The 15,641-nt window shown below is 39.7% G+C and overlaps 1 protein-coding gene and 1 long non-coding RNA gene across 5 annotated transcripts in view; one reads left to right on the plus strand and one right to left on the minus strand.

The window, feature by feature from the left end:
• LOC128876183 (monocarboxylate transporter 2-like) overlaps positions 1 to 15,641 on the minus strand; it is a 35,817-nt gene that overhangs the window by 3,206 nt on the left and 16,970 nt on the right. For 2 of the 3 annotated variants that reach the window (XM_054122347.1, XM_054122329.1), the window contains exons 2-7: positions 2,976 to 3,161; positions 2,721 to 2,868; positions 2,210 to 2,486; positions 1,368 to 1,611; positions 723 to 860; positions 176 to 463 (exon numbers count right to left, since the gene is read on the minus strand). In XM_054122347.1, the coding sequence (XP_053978322.1) occupies positions 176 to 463; positions 723 to 860; positions 1,368 to 1,611; positions 2,210 to 2,486; positions 2,721 to 2,868; positions 2,976 to 3,161 (1,281 nt within the window). Of the gene's footprint in view, positions 1 to 175; positions 464 to 722; positions 861 to 1,367; positions 1,612 to 2,209; positions 2,487 to 2,720; positions 2,869 to 2,975; positions 3,162 to 5,346; positions 5,523 to 6,210; positions 6,575 to 9,499; positions 11,611 to 15,641 lie in introns of those variants that run through there. The other variant, XM_054122338.1, reaches the window with a different exon arrangement.
• LOC128876194 (uncharacterized) lies at positions 1,469 to 3,098 on the plus strand. Of its 2 annotated transcripts, none has more exons than XR_008456964.1 (3): positions 1,469 to 1,663; positions 2,366 to 2,585; positions 2,960 to 3,098. It is a non-coding gene; the product is annotated as an uncharacterized LOC128876194 (long non-coding RNA). The 2 variants fall into 2 exon arrangements; XR_008456963.1 differs by having other exon boundaries at positions 1,469 to 1,657.

Genomic DNA, 15,641 nt, shown 5'->3' on the forward strand with positions numbered 1-15,641 from the left:
ATTTATCGATGACTAAAATTAGATACATGTATTATTATATCAGTATAATCGAAATTCAATATATGAACAAGACTAGTGAACCTGACAGTGGAAATAAAATTGCATTATTTTAACCAAAACGTGGGAGGAATGTGTAGCAATTTTTCTAGAAAATTAATATTATATAATAATGAACCTGGTGGTGGTGAAATATCCGTGCCAAGAACGAGCGCAGCCGCGGCAGCCCCAGCTGCTGCGACGTGTGGAACGTCGTTTTCCGGTTCCTGGCTGAACGACAGTCGTCGACGTTGCGGGCAAGCGTCCGAAATGCAGAGATGCTTGGTCCCGTTGGACCTGGTGTGTTTGTGCCTCGACAAATTCCTTCTATGAAGATCTATGAAAAATAGGGTGAAACTGCCGACGAGAACGCAGGTGGAGCTGAAATAGTAACCAGCCTTTCCGCCGCAGCCGACGTTCATGTATCCTGGAAAATTTATGGTTGCCCGGTATTTTTTCATATTCGTTGGGTCTGCTTCTGGTTTCGTACGAGCTACCGCGGTACATTGGTTGACAAATTGGGTAACGAAGTGGTATATTATGAAATACGTAAAACATATTTCCTTCACTTTTTTTTTGTCACACGTGAAACGAATTAACAATATTAATTTCAATTAATTTATATCGATTTCTATTATGTTTTATTAATTTCTTTTTTGTTGTTGTAGTAACCAATGCTTAATTACCAGAAATGGGAACACCGATTGCAATTGGTATGGCTTGAGAGCATTGCACAAAACCCCAAGTTCTCGCAAAGTTCCTCGCCCTCACTCTCTCGTACGTGTACATTTTGAGGCTGTAGTGGTAGCCGCCACAGAAGATGCCTGTAGGAACACGTGCTCTATATTTTGTGTGTATCAAAACTATAAACTAATTGTAAAGGATCGAAAGGTAAGGAAAAACTTGGAAGAATTGTATAAAATAATTATCGAAGAGTGAAATTCCAGAGATTAAGATAAAATTCTAATGTGGAAGTTTATGTTTGATAAATATTTTGTGTATCCTCCATTTCTCGGTCGAATAACGATCTAAAAATGGCTCTGACGCACCAACACCTTAATTACAGGGTCTGATGATACAAAAACTGTGGAAGAATTTTAAAAAATAATTATTGAAAAGTGAAATTCCAGGTATTAAGATAAAAATCTGACGTGGAAGTTTATGTTTGATAAATATTTTGTGTATCCTCCATTTCTTGGTCGAATAACAGTCTAAAAATGGCTCGGACGCATCAACACCTCAATTACAGGGCCTGATGAAACAACGGCCTTGACATTGAACGAGAACCTGTTTCACCAATTCACGTTTATTAAGAAGGAACCATATTCTACCGTAAATCCAGGCAAACATGACGTATCCGTGATAATTCCCTTGAACAGCGGTGAGGGCCAGGATGCAGAGTCCGCAGACGAAGACTGCCGCCTGCGTCAGGTACTGACGCGCTATCCTGCATTCCACGCTGCGATGGACAACGAGAAGACCAAAGGCCACGCAACCTAGGGTCCAGGCAAGGCCCAGATACGCCTGGAGCAGAATCACCGTGTCGCCCAGACCTTCTTCCTCAGCCTGATGTGCCTGGAAATTAATTAGATCAATCAGAGGAACGTAGTGGAGTTTGAAGGTCGAAGTAAACCTTTGTCACATTTAACCCTTTAGTGTTTAACACTGGGGGAGGGAGGGTGTTTAACATGAGTCACGCAAAATTTGTTTATGCAAATTCATATTTTTACACACGATGAAAAAGAATTAAAATTTACATGAAAGAGTGTCTTATCTTCTATGTGGTATAAAATGTATATTATTATTGCTGATGTATATACTTTTTTCCATTTATTAAGGTGCTGAATATTTAAGTGATTTTTAATACATTTTGTAGTTGTCATAAATTCAATTTCATTCCAATTGGTTTCGAACCTGAAGTGGAATTTCGGTGGAGCCTAGATCCACAATACCTCGTTTCATAAAATCTTTCAAACATTTACAATCTCCAATCACATTCTGTGACTCGATACGCGACTCAATAACTCAACACTTATCAAATAAACCCAAGACGGATCAAAGTGCACAATATTCTATTTTTGTAAAAGTTCCTACATACTCTACCAAACCACACCCACCTGTTTTCAAGATAGAAATATCAAGGTTCGTTTGAATTTTATTATGGACGTTTTACCAAGTAAAATATCGGCGTGTTGATCCCAAAGGCGGATATTCCAGTGGACACTAGCAGTATCCTAACGGTCTTGCTCTTCAGCGTGCTGAAGTCGAAGAACGGCGGCCTGTCGTCCGTCTTGTTCTTGTCCTTGATCTTGCGCTTTTGATTTTTCAGGTGAAGAATCGCTCTGCGCTGGGGATGATACAGGGACGCGCTTCGATAAAAAGTGCCCAAAATAAAAGTGAGGAAAACCACGCCTGTCACCGCCTGAAGACCCAAGCGCCAACCAATCTTGCTGGAAGGAGAAGCAAGTGAAAATTTTACTGTTTTCATCTCGGATTGTTGCAGTGAAAAATCGCAATTAATTCATATTTCTAATAGGATTAAACGAGAGGTAAAAAATGTAGATAACGAGTACGCGAGTGACTCGGGATTACGGAGAGTTAATAAATATTAGCAACGACATTGAACGCACGCTTTGAAATTAAGCTTCGCGATGTAATCAGAGTTTCAAAGTCTTGACGTGTACCTAATCGCTCCTTTTATGAACGCTGACATGACAGCGATACCAAGGCCACTTCCGGACACAATGAAAATCTCGACCAGCTCCCTTCTTCTCTTGAAATATTGCGCCACCATCAGAGTACTGCAATCCCTCGTCATGCCAACACCTATACCTGTTTAAAATAATCAAAGTCGGTCCATAAATTTCATGAAGAATATTTAATACACGTCTTTCTCTTTTCTGTTTTTCTCCTGTTACCATAGGTTTGGGCCAACTCACCAACAACAGTCCCGTAGCTGAAGAACAGCTGATGGAACTGCGATGCGAACGAAGTGAAGAGACAACCAAGCGCAGTAACGAGTCCACCCAAAACTGCAGTGAGCCTGGTGCTCTTTCTTCGACAAAACGCTATCGTCACAGGTGAAACCAGCAGGGCAACTCCTGTCGACATTGCACCTAGCCATCCTGCGAAAAAATAACGGGCTCTTAATTGTTTGAACGTCGAACGACAATGAGTTGACTTTTTCCCTTAGATAACACTTGATGTCTCGCGTGAATGAAGGACAAGTAGTAGGCACGTGTATCTCATGCGGCATACCTATTGGTGTATCTTATACTGAATGTATCTATTATTCTCATTTAATAAACAGTATTTTATTAGAATAATTGTTTGTGCTTGTTTCAGAAAGTTATATACATGGCTTCAGGTATTTGCACAATTTTTTTTTGAACAATCGACCTGCTGATTGATCTAATTTTGTGGTTATCCGTTATCAATCGATAAGCTTATTATTATTATTATTATTATTATTCTATTCACAGTGTCATTTAATTTTTAGTATTCATTTGAAGCTTGGTTTTATAACATCCCTGCATCTCGTCCCTTATGGATTATTATTTTTGTTTTCATTTATTTTCTATATTGTCTTGATAAATAAATACAGTGAAGGTTAATAATTGTAAAATATTACAACAAGGGACTTTCCTAACGAAAACAGGAGATCACACATAAAAGTTTGCAAAGAACTCCTGTCTCGCGCCATTGATGACCGAGCTGGCGCCAGCTTTCCATTTCCTCTGGCATATTGTCTTCCGTTTCCCTGCTTTTCTGTGCTTTTGCTTATCTTGGGATCTGTGTACATATTTGCTCGACCGCGCATTTAAATTTATCATAAATATCTCGCAGAGGAATGTCTCGAGAATTTACAAATAACCATCGCCTTTACACGAATTAACAATTGTCTGACAAAGGTCTATCTTATCTCTGTTGCACTCCACTGCTGATGCGCATAACATTTTCCTCTCATAGATTTTCCATGACGAGGCAAGTGTTTTGATGTTCGATGAACCTTACAAATTGATCGCCAGCATGATGCAGCTCGCAGCTCCTTTCACCTTTAATAATGACAGGCAGATTTCCTCGAATAGTCCGTTCCTGATTGATGAGACTAGAACGATCGAAATGTGGACCACCTTAATCCTATGTTACGATTGAATACAATTCAAAACATGCACACAACTTTCCCGAGACATCATACAATCCTAATTTATTGATGGTAACGTTTTCAATCTTTTAATCAAGGTAGCAGGTGAAATATTTATGTTTCAGTCAAGAAAGCGTTAAGAAACCTTGATAATGAATTAAATCTTCTTTATAGATCCAACGTGGCTGTTTCTGTCCGTGCTCCCGTATCTAAAGTTGCCGAGAGCGATCGTTCCCGTCATCGTTCTCCCTCGACGCGCGTTTTCCACGATCGGTCTTCTTGAGACGCCTATTAATATTGGCAACGTTACTAAACAGACGTTGACTCCCGATCGAGGTTAAGACCGTTTTAATTACGGCTGCGACGAGCAAGCCGATTAGTCGGCTGCTCGCGATGGAGTCGAGTTGTTTAATTAATTTTCGCCGTTCCAGCGATCGCAGGCGCCGATGTCGAGTGGGATCACCGATAATTAAGTTTGAAGTGAAATAACAAATTCATCTCGCTATTTATGGCAAGTATTTACACCTTTATTATTAAGGGAGGACAAAACTAGCTACCAGTAGTTATCGAGAGAAAATTTTGAAACTTTGTACTCTTATACAGTTTTTGACGTTGAATTCAATGGTGTAAACAAAAGAATGTTTAAACTATTTTTTCTTGCATTTTTAAAACAAAATCGAAAAATCCGTACGCTTGTTTGTTCGTTATTTTTTAAGGATTATTTTTTTTAAAAATTCATGTATAGTTCGAGATAGCTAGTGTTGGCCTCGGCGCCCTCCCTTAAATGCTTTACTTTGTCAATATTAACCACAAGTACTTGTTACACGTAACTACTCCTCTTTTATATTTTTTAATTATGTCATCTCAACTTTGACTTCACTTCAACTTTGAAACACTCAATTTGAACGCAATTCGATTGAATTATTCTTTTCAAATTTACTCAAACACGAGTTCATTCTCAGTTTGATCGAATTATGAAGAGCTCAAAAATAATAAATGTTTGCAGATCGATGTTCCTGTAGAGTTTTTATTAAAATTCGATGGAATATGGTCACTGCAGTAGGTAAATAGAGTACCTAGGGTTTATCACGCGATCGCGCCGTAAACACTCTAGCGCGCAAATATTCAAATTAGAAAATCGGATCGTCGATCCTCGCATATCGTACCTACGTTGACTAGGGGTTGGCGGTATCGTTTCGTTCCCTCCAACAGCAGCCAGGATCCGACAGCCCCGTGAATTCCCGTGGAGAGAATTTGCACCATAACGCCGGTCACAACGACCACCCAACCCCAACCACTCTCCGGGTAGTAATGCTGTCTTATGGTACATCGTGCAATGTATCTACAGCACGCAATAAAAAAAAGTTTCCGATGGGAAAACTCCTGGCACGTATCAATTTATGGACGTTGGTCAACATTTCGTGTTGTCAGAGTGGCTCGATTTAAAACTGTTACTCGATTATCGCTTGGGGAACCAAGATTCTAATAAAATTTCATGACTGCGTTTTTGTCGATACGAAAGGAAAGGAAAGAAAGAGGGGAAAGGAAATTTAAATTATTCCTCGAAAAGATTTATGAGTGGCTTTGTGATATTGGATTGATAAAATTCATCCAGTTAAGTTATTCGAATCGATGAAGGGGGATGAAGATGGTGGAAGTTTAAGAAGGCAGATTTCATCTCTGTCGTGCCTCAGAAAATTGTTCTGCTTTTTATCTGATATACATAAATTAGATGCTGAATGTTTTTTCCTAGGTGTTCATGAATTGCACTTTCTACTACTGAACAAGGATTCAAGAAGAAACGCAATTTGGTATAAAAACATTATTCATAAAATTGAACATCTTTACTGTGTCCATTTGTGTTTAACTAATTTTGTAGAATGGGGTTGCTCCTCTGGAGGACAATAATTTCAAATGATTCTCTACTCGAACTTTGAGTCACTATATAAACAAGACAAAAAATCGTCTAAAAAGGGAGAACTGGTAACCCCAGCGATAATTATACAAGATTTCCAACGAGCTCATCGGACCTGGGATCCCGATTCTCATCCTCCTCGTTTCCTATCGGTGCTCCAGGCTTTCGCAGACAAACGCTCCCCTCGCCCTCGCCCGAGGACGAGTTTTCGCCATGTTCGCCGGAAATCGCCACCCCGCTGTCCTCGAAAACGGGACTCTGAAGTCCATCCCTTCCGCGGTGGTCTCGAGTCTTCATCCCTCTACCTCAAGGTTATTTCCACGAGAAACGCACCGTTCATGCCGGCCAAACTATCTTTTGTTTCTCATCGTTTCGCCCCCAACCTTTTCAACCGCTGCTGCAATTTATCGTTCGCGTTGCAAAAGACGGGAAACTGTTTCAGCAGCGCGTGGACACTCGACGGGGTGAATTTGCTGGTACTGTAAACACGGATCGATGTTTGGCATATTTTCACAGTGCGTTGATTAAACCCTGCTGCCCTGGACGGCTATTGGTATTCGATTAATTTGTTCGACGTATACTGCGACTGCACTAGCACGTCCATAAATGCAGCTCCGATAAATGTCGTTCCACCCCGAATAGATAATTTCTCGCGTTAGGTGTCAGGGAATTTGGCGAAATTGATACGTGACGTGAAATTAGGGGCGGTGGAGGGGTTTATGTCATCGTTTAAGTGAGTTTGAACGGGGTTAGGAAATGTGGGATGTTGAATTCAGCGATTTTGGATGTTTAAAAATTACGCTGTTTGAGGAGATATGAATTTTTATCTCTGAATCTATCAACCATACTGAGTTGCTATTTTTTGCGTTCTTTGAGAGCAATTAACTTTGTGAAATAAAATATTTTTCGGGCTGAAGAGCTATTCTCCTGAAGTGGGAAAAAATGGGGAAGTTATTATGACGAAAGAGGAATTTTAAAAATCTGAAAATAATCTTTTACCTTTTTCTACGAAATAAGGTTATTTCTAAGATGGACTGCAATTAGTGTTCTTTTAAATAACAGACCTACGTGCTACAGAAAAATTCACAAACTTTTCCCCACAGTGTGTAACAGCAATACGTGCTTTCGTTCCTCATATTTCGAGCTCGATTTCACTCCAGAGACTCGAGTTTCAGAGATAATTAATGTCTCCCTAGAAGAACACGAGGTTTGAAGCTTCTTCAACCTACTTAACAAAATTTCACGTGATATTTCACGAACGTTTCGTGATACTCGTTTTCCCCTTTGTACGATACTAAATAAAATATACATGTTCGAAATAAGTTGGGGTCTTTTGGTACTCTGAGGTCCGATGAGAACGAAGATAAAAGAGATTCCTCGTATCGATCGTTCCAAAACTACTACTTGAATACGTTTACTTCAAAAATTTGTCCAATGGAAGATCGATCGTCTCGAGACTACCCCAAAAATAGATTTACTCCGAAAATTCTTGTATACACTTTCGAATGAAGAGACGTCGCAGCTGAAGCCCGAAGTTAGACCCTGGAGACTGATGGTGTTGATACAATTCGTCAGAGAAATACCTCGGGATTTCGTGACGTTGAGAATACGGGATCTATTGGCGCGGGAATATGTTTGGAACTTTATTCTGGTCTCGTTGGGAGATTAAATTCTAGATCCTGGCGAGTAGAACGTGGTCACGCTGATAAAGTTGGAGGACCGAGTTTCTATTCTTTTAGTACCGAGGAAACTTTCCTGGTGCTGCTTTCCGTAAACCGAGTTGGGTGGACGCACTTCAAAGCAGAGCTGAATTTGCGACTAATGGTTGGCTTGGAGAACAGCGTTCCTCGACGTTAACCGTGTACGTACGAGAGGAGAAGCTAAGGAGAGTATTTTCTCTTTTTCAGTTTTGGTAGTGCTAGTTCGCTTTCGTATTTTATTTTCATTGAATGAGGTTTCAGTCATATGAAAATCGAGAAGCAGAGTTATTGTGAAGTATTGTGAAAAGCAAGTCGAATTGATAGAGGAAGTATCCTTTAATCTATGTAATTTAAAAGGAAATAGATTTTTATTTTAGATATAAATACAATAAAGGGAACCGACAATAATTCAACATATAATTATTAAAATTAAAGGAGGATCGAAATATTCAATACCTAATAAATTTAAACAATCCCTTGGAATAATAATTGTTTCTCTTCAATTTCCAACGAACCAAGTTTCATCATAAAATGGAATCTAAATACTACCCAAAGGTGCACTTTCCTGGTCTATAGTAAACACTTCGATCAATCACGTTCAAGGAACAAGATCGAGAGCCTAGGAAAATATACCGGGTGTAACGACACCAAAACAAAGTCAGAACCCTCTAAGTGACGCGTTCAAGTGTAACACGCGCGAATGGAGGTCGCAGGAGGCCCAACGGTCGTGTTCTTCTACAAATTACAGTAAAAGCTCGGCAAACACGAGCAAAGGACAAAGGGGGTGCGTTAAGTAAGGAGGTCGATGTGTAAACATATTTGTCGGCCACTGCAAGGGATCCAACGAAAGTAAAAGTTCATCAATTTATCGGGACTACCGCCTTGGACAGTGCAATTTGGAAAGCGAACGATCCGTGAGATCGGGGGTGGTTCGCGAGCGAAACTTTGCCATCGTAACTTTAAATTACATTCAATTGCGGGGTGGTTTTGAAATTTATCGTGAGCGTTCTGTCTCTGTCCAGCGGAAGGGCGATATTAAAGTGATCGAATGTAATTCGAGATTTATCGTTGCCATCTCCGCTTTGTGCATTTTTGTTTGTAAGCGAAGGGAAAATAAGGCATCGAGAATCATTTGATAATTTATAATTTTCTTTGATGTGTCCAATACTTCTCGAAATCATTGATAGATATATTTTGCTCGAGATCAATGATTGGATCAACAATTTAAAATATGCAGCCCCTTTGGGTTTTGTAATATTTAAAATGAAATGATTTATATGAAAATAAACATATGAATACAATAAGTATTATATGAATAAATATCTCTGATAATTATAAAACAGTTTGGTTGTTAAGAACTACATTAATGAGCTGCTGGATAATGGTGAACATCTTTTGAAATAACCAAATGACGAACATTTTATTAGGATTCTCATTACAAGGGAGACTTTTAAACGAATTAGTATTTAAAATGAACATCGATGCAGCTATACATTAATAAATCATCATCGCCCTCGATTTCACGAGAAGCAAATAATCCACGATACAATTCCCTCTACAGGGGGTACAATAAAAATTTTTCCATCGCGGTGGCCCTTCCGCTCGGCAAAAATATACCGCACTAGTCAATTTCGAGCCGAAGGGGGTCAACGATGCTACGTGCCGTTCAACCGGAATAAGAATACTGGAAACTGTATCCTATACCAAAAGCTGTCACCCTGTGCTCTCCCACGGCCCACCTCTCCTTCACCCTCCGGTATTCTGCCACGATGCTCGCGATACTGGAATCTATTTCACTATTTTCACCTCAGGATCTTCCATCATCTTTTAAAAAATAAATATTATTCGATCCCACGGACCTACGAACTTCTCAAATAGAATTTCAGTTAATCGACTCTGACCCCAGGATCAAGAAATGTATTCCTCCTCTCGATATCCTGAAAGCTTCTCATTTGAAAGCATGAGACATTCTCGCGATTAATTCCTCGATCTTCGTGGAACGACCAAATTTGAATAAAAAAGGAGTATAATGTTTTGCACTGGGAATTCTGTCCACGTGCCACCATAACACTCTCGAAGTTAACCGTTCCCCAAGTTTGTTTACTCGTCTGGAATCTAGAACTGTTTGAATCCGAGAAAGCTAATGTCTCTCTCCGAACTGAACTTGACAGATGTTCCGTGACAGGAATCGCGAATCACGAGCGAAAGGTCACGACACGCTGGACGAGGGACGCGGTGCGAACTGGATCCAGTTAGAAGGTTCCCAGAAGAGGATCGCGGCGAGCTTGCGTAGGGGAAACCAAACGGGCCAATCCCCTCGTTCTCCGACCTCGCCACGTGCTTTCACGGCCATAAGTTCGCGCTGGAAACCGCGCTCGGTGGCTCTATTTTATTCCGACGATAGAACGGAAATAGAAAGTCTGCGCAGCAATCTAATCGCAACGTTTGTTCAATTGAAAGGTATTCAGATAAGCGTGAAACATTATTTCATTGTGCAGGTCTTCAACATTGGGAGCATTGGGAATGTTGTTTTTAGTCAAACGTAAGTTGTATGGAATGCATATGATTTTTTTTTTTTTTTTTATTTTAACTGAAAGTATGCATGATCTTCTTGGGAAACTCATTGTAACTATATTGTTATTGAAGGAAATTTAGAAGAATAAGAGATGGGGTAAACTATCATAATTTAAAAGAAATTATTTTTAGTCAAATAGCCACGTGTGTATAGTTGTTACAATTGTTTCATTTTGAGCACGAGTCCCATTAATAAATATTCATATAAACAAATCTAGAGCAACGTTTGAAGTGGCCCACGAAATCTGATGGAAACCTAATATTATTTTAATACGTGTGACTGTCAAGAAAGCCAAAGATTTCTTTGTAAACCTTCTTTTTTTAACAAAAAATCAAACAGAGAACAAGAAATACGTAATGATTCATTAAGAATTTCATTCGAAAATCTGCAAAGCCGAAGTTGATGCAGCATGAAACTGTAATTCAAAGTCCGGAATGAATTTAGACACCCACACTTCGAGCCTTCTGGATTGATCGATAAAGCAATTCAATCGATTTCCCGCGCAATAATAAATCAGCGTCACGTCGCGGAAAGTTTTCATGCTGAAAAAGCTGATCAATCGCTACGCAAGCATCAGCGACGAACCGAAGAAAAGCATAGAAGTTTATACATTAACAGGTCCTCGATTACTATTCCCAGACGTTACTATTTCATCCATCTTTGTTTTACGTGTCGCTGCCAAGTTAACGAGCGTTCGCTAATTTCACTCGATTATTCCGTAACAATTTGCATATCGCTACGTGACGGGAGCCGATACGTTATCGCCGTATCTCCGCGCGATCAGTGTTCGCCAGTAAATTATCCACGCAGGGAGAAATCAACCGTGAAATGCGAAAAAGGTCGGAGGAACAGAAATCATAACCAGATTTTAATTTTTCAAGCGAGATCCCGACTGGTCGGCGATAAGAGATCAAAGGAAAGAAGGGGAGGAGTAATTATCGGCTCGCGATCAGCGGGGGAACCCGTTTCGCGAGCGTGATAGGATCTGTTGGTTCGCACGAGAACGGTCGACGACGCTTGTAATCGATCCTGCGTGTCGATTTTATCGCGATAATCGATCGGCCTGGTTTAATTCAGAAACGCCTGTCGACAACTTGGCGAGTTTACGTTTTGAGAAAAATTGAAGAAAAATGTTTTGATAATTGTAGGTAAGTGTGCTTTATCAAACTGTGGCTGGTTTGTCGATTAAACAATTTGAATATTAATTAGTACTTCTAGCTAGAATGATGTTGATCCACCAATGGATGATTAAATAAAAATTATAAGAAAATTTTTCTTATTTTTGTCAGACAGTTAACAATTTCTTTAACCATATTACACATTCCAGATATCGTTAAAAAATGTATTGTATCAGGTTGTCCCAAAAGTTTCTTTCGCTTTATTAATAAGTAATACATGCACAATATTTTATGTTTTATGTTACATTACTGAATTGTGCACGATTCATTTTGCTCCATTACTGTTACAACATGAATATCTGTGAAATTAGATTGTCTATTTATATAAACACGACCACACAAAATAATTGAGCGGAACTTGCGAAAGAAACTTTCGGGACAACCTAATATTATCCTAGATCACAAAATAATTTTTCTGAAAGTTTACATCTGATTTATTCGCTGTAAAATCTTATCAGACACGAAAGTATTAATCTACACATAATTGATCTATTTCCCCACTTTCACAATTTGGCCGTTCCCAAAGGCTAAACTGTCACAAGCAGACCATGGGATAAATAAAGACGCAGAGGCGCCATGATTGATGCGCAAGTGTAACATGTAAATTTAAATTCACACACCCGATAAGATCGAATTCGTTACCTCGTGCTCACTTTTCATTCCGGGCATGAAATACGGGTTACAGAGGGCCACGACGCTTTCGTAAATTATGCAAAACAGGCGGAGCGGGGAGCGTTCTAAAGCTGCTCGGGCACTCGACGCGCGAACTGCTTTCAAATTGCTGACTGAATGCGCAAGCAGACGGTTCCGATGTCAGTCGGACAAACAAAGAGACTTCGTGAACTCTGTGGTGTACAAAGGAAACGCCTTTATTCTTATCCCGTGTGGGAAGGTGGATCCTATAATATTGAAACTATCTCTTCTATCATAAAATAGTCAATCTCGACATATAAGACGAGAAATTCAACGACGAAATTTTATTTTAATAATAAAACATGCAGCGACAAGAGAACATTAAGGTACCACGTACAATCGCTAACGAAGATTGCTAGGGTAACGAAGACTCGCAAAGGGGTCCCAATCCCGCGCGCTGAAATGCTTCCTGCATACCAGAAGAGTCCTACAGCAAAATGAACCACTGCGGTGATAAAGAAAGGAGGCATTCCAGCGACGACAACGACATATTACCTCATTTAATCACTGCTTCGGCGGTACCAGCCGGAAGAACGTAGCAGGAAATATCTACTCGATAAGCAATAACGTCCAGCGAAACGACTATAGTCGCGGGGGTGGTCTCGAAAGTGTGGGATTAAGTTCGTCGCGGTGGAGGGCACGAATATCGTCGGCGAATCTCGCATAACAGGCGGGAGCCGTATCGTTAACCCGGCGTCGGTGTCCAATACTATTTTTACGTGGTCTCTCCGCGTTGCAGCTGTCGAATGGTCGGATGATATAAATTCTGCGCGGGTCCGGAGGTCGACCGCTTCCCCCTTGGCGTTTCTTTAAATTCTCCTCGGCCAGGCCGACGATTAATCACTGTATCGCCACGCGAAATACGTTGCTGTCTTGTCGACCTATCCCTGTTCCCTTTATTCGAGATCGAGAGGAATTGGTCCCTCGATTCCGGATCTGACACTTAAGACAAATTTAGAGGGGGGGGATTAATTCGATTAATGGAGAGAATTAGACGGGACCGTACTGACTGCTTAATAGTGGGTGAATTGACGAAGTTTCTTGGTTCAGTAAGTGTCGTGTGTTTATGAATATTTAGGGAGAAAGATTGTGGAGAGATCGATAATATCGATAGGAATTATTGGTGGGTGGGTGTTCATTCTGTTTTTGAGTGAGGATAGAAGGTATTGTTTTGAATAGAAAATGAGTGTGGGAGGGTATATGAGATCTATAGGAGTGTAGATATATTATTCATGTACTAAGTCATCCTAAAAATTGCCACTTATTCTGCTACTCAAATTAATATATGATACATACACTTAAGTGTTATAAAAAAAAAAGGTAATCTCTCTTATTTTACAATATTTTCCCTACTTTCTGACATAGCCATTATATCGTCACTATAAAATTTCTGTTGTCTATAAATATAAATATACAATTGTATATATGAAAGCATTACTTAGTTTGAATATGTTCCTATATATTAGGTTGTCCAGAAAGTTCGTGGCAATTTTTAAGAAAACTTCAAAGGCACATTTGAATTGTAATATACATTTATTTATATGTATATTTATTGAATTACATACGTACTAGTTTGTTCCACACCTACACCCTTTTAAGGGATGTATATATGTTATTTGTTTTCAGCCATTTCGACATATTCAGACCTGCACCACCTATCAGAAATCGGCATGGACTTTCCGGACAACCCAATATATATATATATATATATATATATATATATATATATATATATATGTCAAAATATATATATATATATATATATATTTGCATATTTATATATACTTCAGTCACAAAACCAGAAACACATTCCCTCCTCTATCTAATACTGTTTTCCACGAATATCAGATTACGTATCAGCTATGACGCAAAAGATCAATACACGCAATAGCAGAAACATTAGCACTCGAATTGCCCGATGTCGTCCATTTGGACAAATGGCTCCGGTTTACGGCTGTTCCTTTGCTCCGCCTAACCAATCTCGTCGAATTCGTCGAATGGACAGCGGTAATGGTGATCTAGAGCCCACGAGGAGCGCCATTCGATCGACAATTGGCGTAACGGTGAGCCGTAGAAGTCGCAATGTCAAGGTTCAGGGGACGACGAAGCAGTGAACTCGCGTGATTTGATACAAGTGAACTATGATGAACGAAAGGCGTCTAGTAATCTCGTTCAGGATTCTCGATTTAGGGGAAGCTACGAACAAAGTTCGAATCTTGTACCTCGCGATCCTTTTCAAACTTATATGCTCCATTTAATTAGGACACGACTCGTCTTCAAAGAATATTTATATAAATAGAAAGAGAAATGAAAATAAATAAAACTGAGGATAATAAAATACAAGGATTCGAAGGATACAGATAAATTCGAAGAACTGTTCTTATCTACGTCGTGCAATCGAGAACGAAAGTCAGTCGAGACCAAGACGGACCACGAAGGAAGAAGAGCAGAAAATAGGCGTCGTCAGCGTGTAAGAAGAAGAAGAGGAACACGAAGAAGGGAAGACGACTCCTGAGCAGGGATGTGAGTCACTCGCATAGATTGCCAAAATGTCCTTATCCACTTGGGAGAATGGCGATGGATACCAATTTCCGAGGTTTGAATTTCCGGGGCTCGATTTCTATGCAAATGCTTCTAGCGTTCCATACCTTCTCTTTTTAACACTTTTTACACGTAAACATTGTAAAGTAGCTCTTCACACGAAATTCTGTGGTCAATCTTCTGTTCAATTTTCCACCAAGTTCCCAGCCTCAAAGAATTCAGTTTTTTATAGTCATTGTACGTTTCAATAATTATATAAACAATATTCATTTTGGCAATATCCAACTTTATTTACAAGGTGTCATTCAGAGGTTTCATAGTGCAATATTTTATTCTAGATTTATTATCCCACGTCTGTATTTTTGTGGAAAAAAAAGTAATCCGATGCTCAGCCCTCGAAGTAATAAAGTTCTCGTTTGATTTATGCGAAGGGCCAAGAACATCGTCCAAGAATACCTCTGATTCTCGAATTCCCGCGTCAAAAGAAAACTCGGGTCGATATTTATACATTTGTGTATTATTTGCGCGTTCGGTAGTCTCCATTGTTCCGAAGGTATCGATTCGATTGCAACGCGGGCTGATGCATTATAGGTTGAGTGTATTTCCTGCCTCTGCAGCTTGAAATTCCCAAATAAACAATCCAGTGAGTTCCATTCCAGAACATCATTAATCATCGATATTCGAGATTAATGATGTCGCTCCGTAAATTCTGCAATTACTTGGATGGCGGAGGTTGCAATGGATATTTGGTCGTTAACAATGTTTTGTGCGGTGACATATCGCAGCTGCATTAGCGAAGAATTATTATTGTAATTGGATTTGCAACGTGTGTGTTTAGGTAATTTGTTACTTGGAATCT

This window comes from Hylaeus volcanicus, chromosome 1 (assembly GCF_026283585.1).
Source record: "Hylaeus volcanicus isolate JK05 chromosome 1, UHH_iyHylVolc1.0_haploid, whole genome shotgun sequence".
Lineage (NCBI taxonomy): Eukaryota > Metazoa > Arthropoda > Insecta > Hymenoptera > Colletidae > Hylaeus > Hylaeus volcanicus.